The sequence below is a fragment of the Balaenoptera borealis genome (assembly GCF_965194805.1).
Source record: "Balaenoptera borealis genome assembly, chromosome: 12".
Classification (NCBI taxonomy): domain Eukaryota; kingdom Metazoa; phylum Chordata; class Mammalia; order Artiodactyla; family Balaenopteridae; genus Balaenoptera; species Balaenoptera borealis.
In genome coordinates, this window is record NC_138869.1 from 89,607,518 (window position 1) to 89,622,669 (window position 15,152).

General features: G+C 42.0%; 1 protein-coding gene across 3 annotated transcripts in view; it reads left to right on the forward strand.

The window, feature by feature from the left end:
* The first annotated feature begins 233 nt into the window (after positions 1–233).
* RIPOR2 (RHO family interacting cell polarization regulator 2) overlaps positions 234–15,152 on the forward strand; it is a 114,235-nt gene continuing 99,316 nt past the window's right edge. For all 3 annotated transcript variants that reach the window (XM_082346331.1, XM_082346327.1, XM_082346330.1), the window contains exon 1: positions 234–4,302. In XM_082346331.1, the coding sequence (XP_082202457.1) occupies positions 4,242–4,302 (61 nt within the window). In that variant the 5' untranslated portion in view covers positions 234–4,241. The remainder of the gene's footprint in view (positions 4,303–15,152) is intronic.

The window sequence follows — 15,152 nt, forward strand, 5'->3', positions numbered from 1 at the left end:
TGAGAGACTTAATTTAGATAATTACAATTGGGTATGTATGGTGTGCCATGTGCTATGTCAGTTCCTTTACATGAATTATCCTTTGTAATCCTCAAAACAAGCCAAATGAGGAGGTGTATTAGCTTGCTAGGGCTTCCATAACAAAGCACCCCAAGCTGGGTGGCTTAAATAACCGAAATTAATTGTTTCATAGTTTTGGAGGCTAGAAGACTGAGATTAAGGTGTCAGTAGGGTTGGTTCCTTCTGAAGAAGGTGAGGCAGAATCTGTTCCATAGCTTCTGGTGGTTTGCTGGCAATCTTTGGCATTCCTTGATTTCTAGATCTCTGCCTTCATCTTCACATGGTGTTCTCCCTGTGTGTGTGTCTGTGTCCAAATCTCCCCTTTTTATAAGGACAACTGGATTTTTAGGGGGCCCGTCCTATTCAAGTATGACTTCATCTTAACCGATTACATCTGCAATTATCCTATTTCCAAATAAGGTCACATTCTGAGGTACTGGGGGTTAGGACTTCAACATATGGACTTCGGTTGTGGATGGGGGAGGGACACCATTAAGCCCTTAACAGGGAGATATTATTTTCTCCATTTGAAGATAAGGAGGTAGGCCTAGCGAGGTTATGTTCACTTGCCGAAGTGGAATGGCTAGGGACGCCGGGGTTACTACCGTAACCTGGTGGTTCTGGGGTGGGAGGAAATGGAGGCGGTGCAGATCCCCAGGAGCCACGGGGATGCTCTGGTGACCCAGATCATTGGCAGTCACTCCATAAAGCTGTTTAGATGAGAGGTAATGGGGTGAGCTTTAGAATTAGTGCAATCTGCCGCTCGCTAGCTATGTGCTCTTAGGAAAGTTATTTAAGCTCTCAGAGTCCCACCGCTTCAGCTGTAAAATGAGATAACACCCACCTTGTGTGGTTATGCAGATTAAAGGGCACAGGACAATGGGTGAGAAACGTAGAGATAATCAGAATTGATACCTATCCTCTCATCCCAGCCACAGCTTATTGCATTTAGCATAATGTCCTTAAGATTCATCCATGTTATAGCATATACCAGGATTTCCTTCTTTTTTTTAAGGCGGAATGATATTCCATTGTATCTATATGCCACATTTCCTTTATCCATTCACCCACTGATGGACGCTTAGATTACTTTTACATCTTGACTATTGTGAATAATGCTGCAATGAACATGGCAATGCAAGCATCAATTCAAGATCTTGCTTTCAAATTTTTGGGATGTATGCCCAGGAGTAGGCTTGCTGGGTCATATGGTAATTCTATTTTTAATTTTTTGAGGAACCCCCGTACTGTATTCCACAGTGGCTTCACCATCCTCCAGTTCAGGCCCATTTAAATTGATTTAATCTAGATAAATAAGCACAACCCTTGACCAGAAAAGTCATCTGAGTGGGAATTGGGGTGGGGGATGGTGGTGGAAGGGTCAGAAAGGAGAGGAGCAAAGGCAATCTAGAGAAAGGCTTCAGCTCCAGCTGTCTGCCTCTCAGGGTATTTCTCACGGGGGTAAGGGCACTATTGGCCTTTAGGGCTGGACACTAAATGCCTCTCGAGCCACTGTCCCATGCATTACAGGAAGGTTACCAAGACATTAAATATCAGTCATACCCCCAGTCGTTGTGCAACCGAAAACACTCACCATTTCCAAACTCTCCCCTAAGGATGGTCTAAACCCTGGTTGAGAGCAATTGGAGGTTCCTACAGGCCCCAGGCTACGTACTCTCTCTGGAAACCCCACAGCAGCCGGCGCAGGGGTAAGCCCACTGCTGGTGCTCAAATAACCCTTCGTGATTGACTCACTCTAGAATTCCTCTGTACACATCCTTTCTCACAGCTGGACTTCTCCAGCTCCATTTTCCATACTCTCCCCTGGGAGGAGCTGGTGTAATTTCAAGGTTACAGTTAAAGGAGGAGGGGACATTTCTTAGCTTGGAACGTAGCACCAGGAGTCTCTTCAAAAGCACTTAGTAATCCGAGATACCACTACACACCTATTAGAATGGCCAAAATCCAGAACACCAAATGCTGGCAAGGATGTGGAGCAACAGGACCTTTCATTCATTAGCGGTTCGGATCCAAAATGATACAGCCACTGTGGAAGACAATTTGGCAGTTTCATACAAAACTTAACCTACTCTCACCATACAATCAAGTAATTGCGCTCCTTTTTATGCACTCAAAGGAGGTGAAAATTTATGTCCACACAAAAACCTGCACATGGATGTTTATATCAACTTTATTCATAATTGCCCAAACTTGGAAGGAACCAAGATATCCTTCTGTAGGTGAATAGATAAACTGTGTTACATCCAGACAATGGAATACTATTCAAAATTAAGAAGAAATGAGCTATCAAGCCATGAAAAGACAAGGAGGAAACTTAAATGCATACTACTAAGTGAAAGAAGCCTATCTGAAAAGTCTACCTTGTGTATGATTCCAACTATGACATTCTGCAACAGGCAGAACTATGGAGATAGTAAAAAGATCAGTGGTTGGGACTTCTCTGGTGGTGCAGCGGTTAAGAATCCACCTGCCAGTGCAGGGGACACGGGTTTGAGCCCTGGTCTGGGAAGATCCCACATGCCGCAGAGCAGCTAAGCCCGTGTGCCACAACTACTAAGCCTGTGCTCTAGAGCCCACGAGCCACAACTACTGAGCCCGTGCTCCGCAACAAGAGAAGCCACCGCAATGAGAAGCCTGCACACCACAACGAAGAGTAGCCCCCGCTCGCCACAACTAGAGAAAGCCCATGTGCAGCAATGAAGACCCAATACAGCCAAAAATAAATAAATAAATAAATTTATTAAAAAAAAAAGATCAGTGGTTGCCAGGGGTTGTGGTAGGGGGGGATAAATAGGCGAAGCACAGAGGATTTTTAGGGCAGAGAAACTACTTTGTATGAAACTATAATGGTGGATACATGTCATTATGTATTTGTCCAAGTCCATAGAATATACAACACCAGGAATGAACCTTGGACTAATGTCAACCTTGGACTCTGGGTGGTAATAATGTATCAGCGTAGGTTCCTCAGTTGTAAAAAATGTACCACTCTGGGGGTTGGGGTGTTGATAATGGGGGAGGCTATATGTGTGGGGGTCAGGGCGTTATGGGGAACCTCTATTACTTCCTCTCAGTTTTACTGTGAACCTGAAACTGCTCTAAAAAACAAAGTCTATTAATATATGTACATATTTTTAAAACCCTACTCAATAAATAAGGTTGCCAGAAATAAACAGCTTGGGTCAACAACTCCCTACCATCAACTCCGTTTGCATTTTCCAAGCTTCTGACGCCCGAGACGTCTTATAACACAAGGTAGAGGGCTGGGAAACCCCAAGTGAAGTTGCAGTATCACTCAGAGATTTGTGTTTGAACCGCCATACAGAATTTAGCACACTTTGGGTGTTTCAATATGGTGATGCCAACCACTGGTACTGACATGACAGCTCAGTGGTTAGTCCTCCCTCTGGGAAGAACGGCCTTCTGAGTTACATTTTCTCCTTTCTGCTTTAGTGATAAGTCTGAAGTATCAGACTGAGTCAGTATTATGAAATGGAAGTCGTTTGACCCAAACGATTTATCCATTTATTGACCATAGATTAATTGAGTCAATAAGAGCCTAGATGTGCATTACATTTGGTTTAAGTGTTGGAAATTTTCTAATCCTCAAATGCCAGGGATTTGCAAAGAAAGAAAAATGCAGCTATTACTGAGTGAAAGAAAAGCTCTGTCCCTCCAGATGCCTGCCTGGGTCTAGCATAGTGACTTGCTTTCCTTTCAGATAAATTGTCATTGAAGCAAAACCAAGATAGAAGAAATGTGAACCCCCTCTCTTTCAACACTACCCATTGTGTTCAGATTCATAAGAAAGTTAAACGGCCGCCTTCCTCTTTAAGAAAATATGAAAGCTGTCGCTTTGAAATAGAATTCATTGCTCTCAGACTTTAAGCGCTATCTGTGTTCAGCTCCAACCGGATCTGCAGCCCCCTTCCAAAACAAAAAAGAAAAAAATTCTTTCTTCTCAGTGGTGAAAATTACCCCACGTGGAATGCACTCTTCAAAAGGCTCACGAAGCCTGTTCATATGAATGAAGCTGCTTTCTTGAGGGCAGAGGCTGACGCTGCCCTCTCGGGGCGCTTAGGCAACCAGGGAAAAGGAAGTCGCCTCGGGGGGCAGGGTAGCTGCTGAGGCAGCTGCACACGCTGACTGCCGGCTCCAAGATGCAGTATCTAGACTCCAAGGAGCTCCTGATGGATGAAGAGGATGATGTTTTTGGTGAAGGTAAACACGTCATTCTGGCAGGAGCCTTTCTGATCTACTTTGCTTAGCTTTTTTTTTTAATATATAAATTTATTATTTATTTATTTATGGCTGTGTTGGGTCTTCGTTTCTGTGCGAGGGCTTTCTCTAGTTGGGGCGAGCGGGGGCCACTCTCCGTCGCGGTGCGCGGGCCTCTCACTATCGCGGCCTCTCTTGTTGCGGAGCACAGGCTCCAGACGCGCAGGCTCAGTAGTTGTGGCTCACGGGCTTAGTTGCCCCGCGGCACGTGGGATCTTCCCAGACCAGGGCTCGAACCCGTGTCCCCTGCATTGGCAGGCAGATTCTCAACCACTGCGCCACCAGGGAAGCCCTACTTTGCTTAGCTTTGACACTGTTGGAAACTGTGGCCCGGCTTGGGTAAGGGACTTGAGGACTTTGAAAGCATCCTGGATGGGATGGCACCCCAGAAGTACACTGCAAAACCCGGGACAAGGGAACTGAATGGTTCCTCCAAATAACATTTTGTTTAAAAAGTCATGACCAAAGGTTTACTTTAGGGTAGAGAATAGTACTAAAATTTCCCCTTGTGCCTCTTCTGTGCTGTCTTGCCTACCACCTTAAGGAAGGGAGTCTGTCTCCGTGCCCAGCACACAGCAGGACTGCAGGGCAGCAGCTGGACAGACGGGCCGGGGATGGTGCCCCCCGGTGCCACGTGGCTTTGCTCGGCACTACCCACCTCTCCTTCTTTTCTCTCTCTGCCTTTGGGTCTTGCCCTCTCCACTCTTCCGTGGACTTATTTGGCACCCCAGCTCTCTCTCGGTTGCCTTTCCCTTTTCCTCTTCTTCCGGGCTGGGTGGCAGCAGCCATGCTAGCTTCTGACATCAACTGCACCGCTTAGGTTTCCCCAGGTAGACCGGTGCTGTGGGACTTGACTGTAAGGGTTGCCATTTGAAATGGCTAATCTTGTAATCTACAGATGCCTTGTAATCAAATGCTGCCTATGAGGCTGGGCTGTAGGCAAGAGCTTTTCAAGAATTTGGAAGTGCCTAAAGAAATGGTAATCTGGACTCGGGACCTCATAAACTCGGTGGTTTCCACAAGAACCATAGCTGGTAGTTTTTTAAAAACTCTTATCGAGTAATTTTTTAAAGGAGCTCTAGTAAAATTTTTTGCAGTTACCCAAGTAGTACAAGTTCATTGAAGGCAAACGAAAGAGTATAGCATAATAAGAATCCCTTGTAATCGAGTCATTTAGGAGGTAACCATTACTGATGTCTGTCTTCACATTACTTTGTTGTAGCCTCAGAAATTTTTAAAACCATAATTTGGGTTTTTATCACAATTTCAACCAGCTTAAAGAATATCTCCCCCAGCTTCCTCGCTGTTTGGCATGTTCTCAAGCTGTTGCTCTACTCGGATGACAGGTAGAGCCACTCTGACTCGAAGTTTGATCTTAGGCTCCATTCCTCAGCTTTCACTTCTACTTAAAGATGTTTTCTCTGTGTATACATACTTAGTTACTCCCTTCAGGAATTAGAACATGTTTACAACTAGGAAAATAAGCCTAAATGGGACAATTTGGTAATCATCTACCCAACCTCCAAAACGCCAGGTCACATTTCTTTCCCCCAAAGGGATTTTTCTCTTTTACCAATGGCTACAGTGCTAAAGAGTGCCACCTATAGACAGATAGGTGAGCGGCCCCACTCTGAGGGAAAGAATTAAGACCTCAGCAAAGCAGGGCTTAATGATTAAGATCTCTCTCTTGCGCATTCATGATTATCAAGGTGATTATTTCAACCTCAACAGCACGGTAAAGAGTCAAGTTGGGAGTCAGACAAGATTCCGATTCAAATTCTCATTTTGCTTCATATTACCTATGTGATTTAAGCAAGGTAATTGCTAAACTAAACCTGTTTCTTCAGTGGTGAGATGGGACAATAATACCTATTGGGTTGTACAGAGTATCTTCATAATAGATTCATAACATTTGCGTTGTACTTCACAGGTGATATGCTTTGTACTTTCCAGACTGATTATCTCATTTAACTTAATCTCTAAAGATTAGAGAGAGAATCCTTGCAAGTCCAACATCCAGCATATTTGTATTCAGTTTTCAGAGTCATGGATCTTGTTTGCCTATTTATGTGAAAGCTTGTCCGGGTAGTTCCTTCATTTTAAGTAAGCTCCCTGCAGGGTAATAGTCAAGAGCTTCCTCTCCAGACTTGCACTGCCTGGGCTTTGCCACTTAATTCACTCTATGACTTTGAGCTGGTTACTTAATCTCTCTGTGTCTCAGTTGACTCACTTACAAATGGAGTACTAACTTCCTAGGATGGTGTGTGGATTAAATACTGTTACAGGGAAGGTGCTTAGAATAGTGCCTCAAACACGGTAAGCACTCAATAAATACTAATTCTGACTATGTATTCACAAAAATGGGTTCTTAGAATAGGTTAGAAAGCAATGTATAAAAGGAATTCTGCACAGAGTTTTTTCACATGTCTGGTTAACCTAGTATATTCAGAATAGGACTTATTACAGAAAATCAGTTTATAAACCACTTTTCAGATGTATGTCTGGGTGGAAACAGCACAGGACAAGTTGTCAGGAGCCTGGATTGTAGCGCTGCACCTGCTGTTATGTAGATGTAGGATCTTGCGCAAGTCACTTAATCTTGCTGAGCCTCATTTTTTACCTAAAACAAGAGTGTTGATTACACATTCTCTCAGATCTCATTTGAAAAGCTCCAGCATTCTATTACTTCATCTTTTCTGCACAGTGGCATACATCTACCTAGAAGAGTTCAAGCTTGCTCTAGGTTTCCTCCATGCTTTTAGCTCACTTTAACATGCCTAAGAAAGCAGAAAACTTTCGGTCCAGTGAGTTTCCTCTAACATAAAGGTAGGAAGATGCCTAGGAGCTTGTTACCAAGGCAACCATATTTCCTTGCAATGGACACATTTTTAAAGGACCCTTTTCCCCCTAAAGAAAAACAAATTTAGAATTTAGGTCCATTTGGTTAAAAGTATATATAATCCATTTAGATTTATGGACCACATAAAGATCTGGGAAGAAAAAACTGAGTCATGCTCACAATATATTTTTTTAACTGCCTTTCTGAGATCCTGTTTGCTTCAGCTATTGTTTTCTGTGGTTAAAGAAAATGTTAAAGTTCACGAAATTAAGAAGCATTGGTGTGTAACTTTGATCTTGTTCTAGGGGAGCATTGCATATGATTAGTGAGAGGGAGAGAGGGAGAAGGAGAGAGAGAAAAGCAGTCACCCACCTACCCACCAGAAACCCCAATATTTTATTCCTCTTTCTCTCCCTCCCTCCCCCACCCCCACCTCAGGTTGGCTTTCCAAATATCACTATGTATTTATTTATTTTTATATCACCATGCCATTTAGAAAATGGTTACTATCCAGTAGACTTTATTCCTTCTTGCGGGAATGATTGGTTTGATTACCGAGCCATTGAAAAACCAGTCATTAGAATTAGAGGGCTCCTTTCCCATTGTTGTTTCAAACTTATCAAATTAAAGGGCTTTCATCTGTTTTGTCACTGTGCCTTCTTGACAGCCAGTCTGGTGTATGTTAGTAGAAATAGCTGGATGGATAATAATAGTAATGATAACTCTAACAATTATGATGGTGATAATAATAATAGAAAAAAAGTGTCACGCACAGTGGAGGCCCTTGGCCAGCTTTCAAGAACAGAATGGGATTCGTGTGTGGGAGGAAACAGTTCCCCAGGTGGTGGTCAGCCAGCAGGTTAGCAGTCAGAAGTACTCCTTGGCACAAGTTAAAGTTGCAGTCCTTCTTTCCTTAGAACCACAAGCCCTCACTGCCTTTGTTTTCAGCAGTGCTCGGTAATCTGTGGTCAAGTGCAATGATTAGAAAAATAAAACTCCACGAGTTCACGGTCATGTGTGCAAAGTATTTCTCAGGCTTATATAGTCCCTGGACACTTACATGCCTTTTAAAATCTTGCTTCTAGAAAGACCACAGGAAACTGCAAAGCTTTGCCAGACCTTCGGATGTTCTGGTACAATGCAGCATAGCATAAGAATACTTCTCCTGTCCTGGATTACAGTATCTAGGAAAGTTGTTTCAAACTCCCCAAAGGAGAAGAACTCTCCCAGATAGAGAGAAACTCAAAGGGAAGTCCACTCGAGCATTAGCTGCCTGTCGCTCTTAAAGAGACTGACAGATGCTTGAAAAAAAATGCCACACGCTTTCGAACCAAACCTCTCTCCTTTCCCCAAGCCAAGTAAGTTAGCATTTTTTTCCCTTTCAATGGGATCTTCAGCTCAGAGAGAGCAAGAAAATTGCAAAAGTTTTAACAAAAAGGAATTGTAAGTATAGAATAGATGCCCACTTTGTCTTTCTGTGTAAACTGCTTATGAAGCCAAGGTAGATTTTTTAAAATGGGTAAACAATTATGCAACCTGTTGTAATCTGGCACGTTTTGATATTTACTGAATTACATTTGCCCTTTCCAAAATTAAAAGAAAGAAGGAAGAAGAGATTAAATTAAGATTATGTACAAAACCAATAAATCCTGAAAGTTCAGACTGGTTAAGTCCATACCCTCTATGGAAAAAGTGTTGAGAAAGAGAACATAAAAGTGTATGTGCCTTGGCTAGAGAGAGTTGGACCTTTTTGTTTGATTATGCCACATTTTATAGCATGTAGATATAATAATTGTTATTTAGCTATGTTAGCCCTTTCTCAAAAACATCCATGTCTGGGGTTGTCAAGTGGACCCAAGTAATGGGATTGGAGAAGGGACAGGAAGAGGCTGCCTTAGTTTCCTGGGTTGAAAAAAGTTGGCCACTCTTTGCTTTCGCAATTTGCCGAGATTGCTTGGGTCAATTTCCATTCCTGGAATCCTGGATAAACGTTTTGGTTGGAAGTCGTTTTCCCTACTTTATTTGTCACAGGGTCTGGAGCAGACACAGACCTCCCCACAATATTTCATGCCTGTGTGACCTATGCCTTGGATTACTGCAAAACACTCCCTTCCCATAGATGTCTAGGAAGCTTGCTTTGGCTGGTGCCAAAGAGATGGTGTCATTTCAGGGGCACAAACTAAAATAGCACATTGCACTAAAGCTATGCAGGCTGTCTTAGCCACAAGTCCACCCCCCTGATTTATGGCCCCCAGTGACCTCAGGGTGACTTATTTAGATCAGGCCAAAGCCAAAAAGGGGCCCAGTATCACAAAGAAAGCATTTTAAATGCTTATTTAATATCTCTATAAGCAGCCAGTAAAGTCTTTTTAGGAATAGTATAAGATAGCCTGGAGTATATCTTCTATAGGACTTGAGTTGAAAACTACAAGTATATGCATCCCCATTGTTTGTGTGGGGGGAAAAATAGTTAAAAAAAAAAAAAAAAAGAAATGTGTAGTTGTTATGACCAAAGCAGTGAAATAAGTTGGGAGTATTGCCCTTGCTCTTTGATGGGAGTTACTTCACTTACTGAAGTCAACCTATTTATTAAAGAAATGTGATGTATCCCATTACCTATACCTTACATGTTTTACTGTAATTAGCAAGTGTAGGCTTATTCCACTTCTCATTTATTTTTGGATGGCTAAATTTTGTCTGTTGATTGTTTACCAAACAGCTGTGACGTTTAATGAAAATGTTTGCAATTCAGTTGGTTTCAGGAGAGATTTTAAAGAAGGAAAAGGTATTAGTTGAGTCAAGTTGAAATGACTATTTCAAGTACCAGAAGAAGGACAGAGAGGAAGAAAAATAAAGATAGTGACTGGTCCTGTCACGTAAAAATGGACAGAAGAAAATGAAACCACAATGCAGGGGCTGGTGGGATATTGAACATTCATGTACTTCCTTGACAGTAAGTTCCAGGCTGGATTGGGGGCTGGTTTCTGGGGTGCCTGAAATGTGGATATGCCTGGCCGACTAGGAGGGTGATGATTCCATACCACACTGCAGAGTGAAGGGATTTGTCAAGAATCTGAAGTGTTCGATCCTTGTTGATAGACAAACCAGGTCGTTTGAGCTGAAAAACCACTTCACTTTGTGCTGTGTAGACAGAGTGTTTCTCATCACTCATCAAGAATTTCCCTTCAAGAAAAACCACAATTTACTTGATCACTTTTAGATATTTTTAAGAGAAAGATTTTGACATATACGCTGGGATAACAATCAAAAAGCAGGTATAATGGCCAGCTTCACTCCAGAAGGCAAGTTAATGATAATTTATATTATCGTCATTCTTTCACGTGTGGACTTTCCATATCTTACGCTTTTTCATGCCTCAACTTGCTTAACAGAGGCTTCAGGCAGAAGACACTTGAAGATCAATGATGGATACAAGTAAAAAATTCTAGATGTTAAAATATAAAAGTGAGGAAAATGTGAACTTTTGGCAGGGTGAGGTGTCTATTTTCCCAACTGAGGGAGAGAGAAAACACTGTGTCAAGCTTTGTAAAGATTGTCATTAATAGATAACCTAGTAAACAGAGAAAAGATCTTGAGGGTATGTCATCTCTGTTGTATTAGGAGGTTTAACCCTAGGAAATAATGATTTCTAAATAAAATAAAGAGAACTAAAAACAAGTTGCTGCCTTCTGGAAAGTGACGAGGTTATGGTGCCATCTTTTCACTGCAAATCTTTCCTTCTTAGTCTTTGGATCACTGGGAGTTAAAAGTTTAAATGTTTATACTGTACAACTCAAACAGCAATGGGGGACACCGGCTGGTCTCTTCTCCCTCTCGACGTCATTCTAAACTGCCCATTCAGTGTAAGAAGTGATGAGCCAAGAACCAGGAAGAAGATAACTTGACTTTCAGATCACAAATTGAGTCAGCTGGTTGAGCAGTTGAAGATATTTTTTTTTTCTCTCTCTGAATTGGCATTCAGGAAACTCTGAGAGGGAGTAAATATGAAAACATGTTCTATGGTGGGATGTTCCTTCCTATTTATAACAGCACAACGAACTGATAGAATGGCATTTGAAGAAAAGTGTGTCAAAGAATCAAATATGCAGATAGGATTTGTAGAAGGCACTTTTAACCACTTTCAGATAAATTATATGACTGAAATATTACGAAAAACAATCTCTTCTCCTTCAACTTCTGGTTTATATGTTCAGGGTTACCAAGGATGTCTTTGAGGTGGGGCATGCCTCAGCCCGCTATTAATCTCCATTAGCATCTCTAAAGAATAAAAAATAAATTAGAATTTGAAGTCTTAATATAAAGCATGATAAAAAGCTTTTTCAGAAAACATTGCTATTTTGAATGATTTGAACTCTATAATCTGAGTAAAAACTCATATGCTTACGCTGCAAACAGTTTCCAGTGGAGGACAGACCCCTTTTCTGGCCATATTGCTGTACTAAGTACTTGGCATCCAAAAATTCTAGAGCCACCCATGTTTGTAAATCTTTGATTTTTTTTTTTTTTTTACCATTCAGACTTCCAAACTGAGGGAAGATAGCATAACTGAAAGAGCAAAATATTTGGACTCAAAAGACCTAATTCAACTTACTAGTAGCTTGACTTTAGGCAAGTTTCCTAACCCTTCAGAATCTTCACTTTCCTTCTTCCACTTGGAGATGATGATAATTATGGTGATGGTGATGGTGATGATGTTGGGGTGGTGATGATGGTGATGTGATAAAGATGGTGGCGGTGGTGGTGGTCACCTCCCCCCCAGACTGCTTGAAGTTAAAGGAGATAATGTATGCGATAATGAAAAACCAGTAAGGACTTACTACATAAATGTCAGCGATTTTTTTAATTGTGATTTTCTCAGCTGTCCCAGTCTCCCAAGTCTATACAATTCTCCTCTTCTACTCTTGGCCTGTGATTAACAAAGACACAAGCTGATGAGAGCAGAGCTATTGAGACTGCTCACTTCAGATGCTTTCCTGGGAATATAGAGGTGCGTCTGGCTCATGAATTAACAAGCCTGGCTGCTATCCAACCTCCACCATTTGACCAAGGCAGGACTCAGAATAACCCCTTCACTTGGCACAAAATAAATTTGTGATTTCTTACCTTTTTTTTTTTTTTTTTTTTTGCTTTAATCAATCTGGTCTCCCTCTGAAAATCCTTTGAGTATTATGGCAGTTTTCTTGTGGAGAGAGTCCCCTTTGCCTTGGTCAGGAATGCTGGAGGTGAAGAATCATATCTTTAACAGTATCTTTAACAATACACAGGCCCTTTCTCCTGGGTAAATATTTACTTGGGGTAAACACACCACAGTTACTGCCTCTGCATGCCGCTTTACAGAGTACTTTTTAAAAAGTAATTTGATAAAGGCTGGGCTCTCTATATTTGTTAAACCATTTCTAATTTAAAGATAACACTTATTGAAACTTGAGTTATACATATGTTAATGGCATTTTAGGACAGTAATTAAGATTTTTTTAAAAATTAATTATTTATTTATTTATTTTTGGCTGTGTTGGGTCTTCGTTTCTGTGCGAGGGCTTTCTCTAGTTGCGGCAAGCGGGGGCCACTCTTCATCACGGTGCGCGGGCCTCTCACTATCGCGGCCTCTCTTGTTGCGGAGCACAGGCTCCAGACGCGCAGGCTCAGTAGTTGTGGCTCACGGGCCCAGTTGCTCCGCAGCATGTGGGATCTTCCCAGACCAGGGCTCGAACCCGTGTGCCCTGCATTGGCAGGCAGATTCTCAACCACTGCGCCACCAGGGAAGCCCAGTAATTAAGATTTTAAACAAAGCCTCTACAACGTTTCCTCTAGTGGTGTTTTGCTTTGTTTTCACTTCCGTTGCTTTTTAAAATATTTTCAGTGGTAAAACCTCCTGGAGAAATCATGGTAATCTGTTTATGTAGATTTGTGTGTAAACATATTAATGTGCACATGTGTTTACAGGAGGACAAACATTAGTTCAGTTGTTTAATAATAATACTTCATGGGACACAGAGCGAGTTAATGGGATCTACCCGCTGTGAACTAATCACCAAATCTTTATTGAGCACCACTCAATAAAAGTTAGGACTAGGGCACATAACTGGTCAGGCTGGAAATGGTCCCAGTTGTAGGAGGGGAGACTGGGGAGGGTCAACCCAGGTCCTCCCCACTCCTGGAAGGACAACTGCTGCTGGGTCAGAAGCATCGTCTTCTGTATGAGAAAAGACAACACATCTTGTCATTTACACCATGGACTAGAGTGCAGAGGACAGAAAAAAGCCCTGCGTGTCTTCCTAACATTAACGATACACCAAAAAGACAGATGTCTGTCTCTTTATAAGCTACCAGGCAATATTGAAAACTGCACATAGTGAGTCAGTAGCTCATTACCCACCTCTTGGCCTGGGCAGGAGATGGCAAACCTGCAGGCCAGACCCAGCCCACTGCCTGTTTCTGTACCGCCTGCCATAAATGGTTTTTACAAAAAGGCAGACATTTACAATCGATTTGATGATAGGGAACATTGACCTTGAACTTCAATTAAGCAAGATGTTATCCCAAAGAAGAAGAATTCCATTCTTCTCCTTAGTAGACTGGTGTTATTAAAAAAAAAAAAAAAAAAAAGCTCAATTATTAATTATTATATTTTGAATTTTGTCCATAAAAAATGTGAAAGTTTGTTTTCTCTCTTGTTATATGTAAGTATACAATTTCCTCATTTTTTATCTCTTGGCCCCAAAGCCTAAAATATTTACTATCTGACTCTTTACAGAAGAAGCCTGCTGACCCCTGGTTTAGGTCATCAAGTTCCATCATTTTGCCTCTTAAGGTTATTGAGAGTTTCTTAACCATCTCTCCCACTAGCTCTTCCCCTTTTCATGTCTGGTGAGAGGGTCCTATCATTTTAAAATCCCCATTTAAGAGAAGATTTATCCCCTCTTATTTTTATTTAAGTATTATTTTTAAGAGAACACATGTCCCCATATTACATTGCTCTGTAACACCAACTGGTAGGATGATGAAAAACTAACAAACAGTCCAAGACAATACCAAAGACAGAATGCACTGGGTGGGGGAGGGCAGAGAAGGCAGCATGATGTAAGGGGAGACACACAGGAGGACTAAGGCCTGGTTCTCCTAGCCCACCGATGAATGAGGTGAAAGAAGGTGGCGCACAGGAGGTGTCCAGGGTCCTTCCCACTTACTCTTCTGCATGACTTCAAGGCACTCTCCTCCTCATTTGACTCTTTGGGTTCTTTGTCCCCGAGATCCGAAACCCTTGGACCTCCTTGCAAGAGATGACTGATGCACGAACATGGCTCAAGGCCGTCTTCTTGGCTTTTCCACACACACACCACTCCAAGTCTCCCAATTCATCAAAAAGTGACAGTGCCAACCTTGGGGGCATCTTTCAAAGAAACCACAAATTGGAAATATATCCCCTTTACGTTAGGAGATTACAAGGGATTAGCAGAGCTTTGATCATCCCCAAAACAGTGCTGGCTCTTGCCCACTGCCCTCTGTCTGTAGGGCAGACCCGCGGATGTCCACTCAGCCTGCATGTTAATTCAAGGACAAGGAAGCCGTTTCAAAACAGTCACGAAGGAAAGAGCGAAAAGCACCACCACACACACCCTCGCTCGTTCAGTGGGGGCCACTCGGCTCCTGGTTGCTAAGCATTGGAAGGAGCTGGAATGTTTAGCACTATTAGGCATCTCTGAGCAGTTCTAACTTGCTGGAGGGGAAAAATATCTTACTATAAAAAGAGTTCAGGAGCCATTGTACACTGTTAGTGAGACTATAAAATGGTGCAGCCACTATGGAAAACAGGTGCAGTTCCTCAAAAAATTAAAAGTTAAAATTAATTCTTTAACATATGATCTAGCAATCCCACTTCTGGGCATATACACAAAAGAACTGAAAGCAAGGTCTTGAAGAGATATTTGTACAT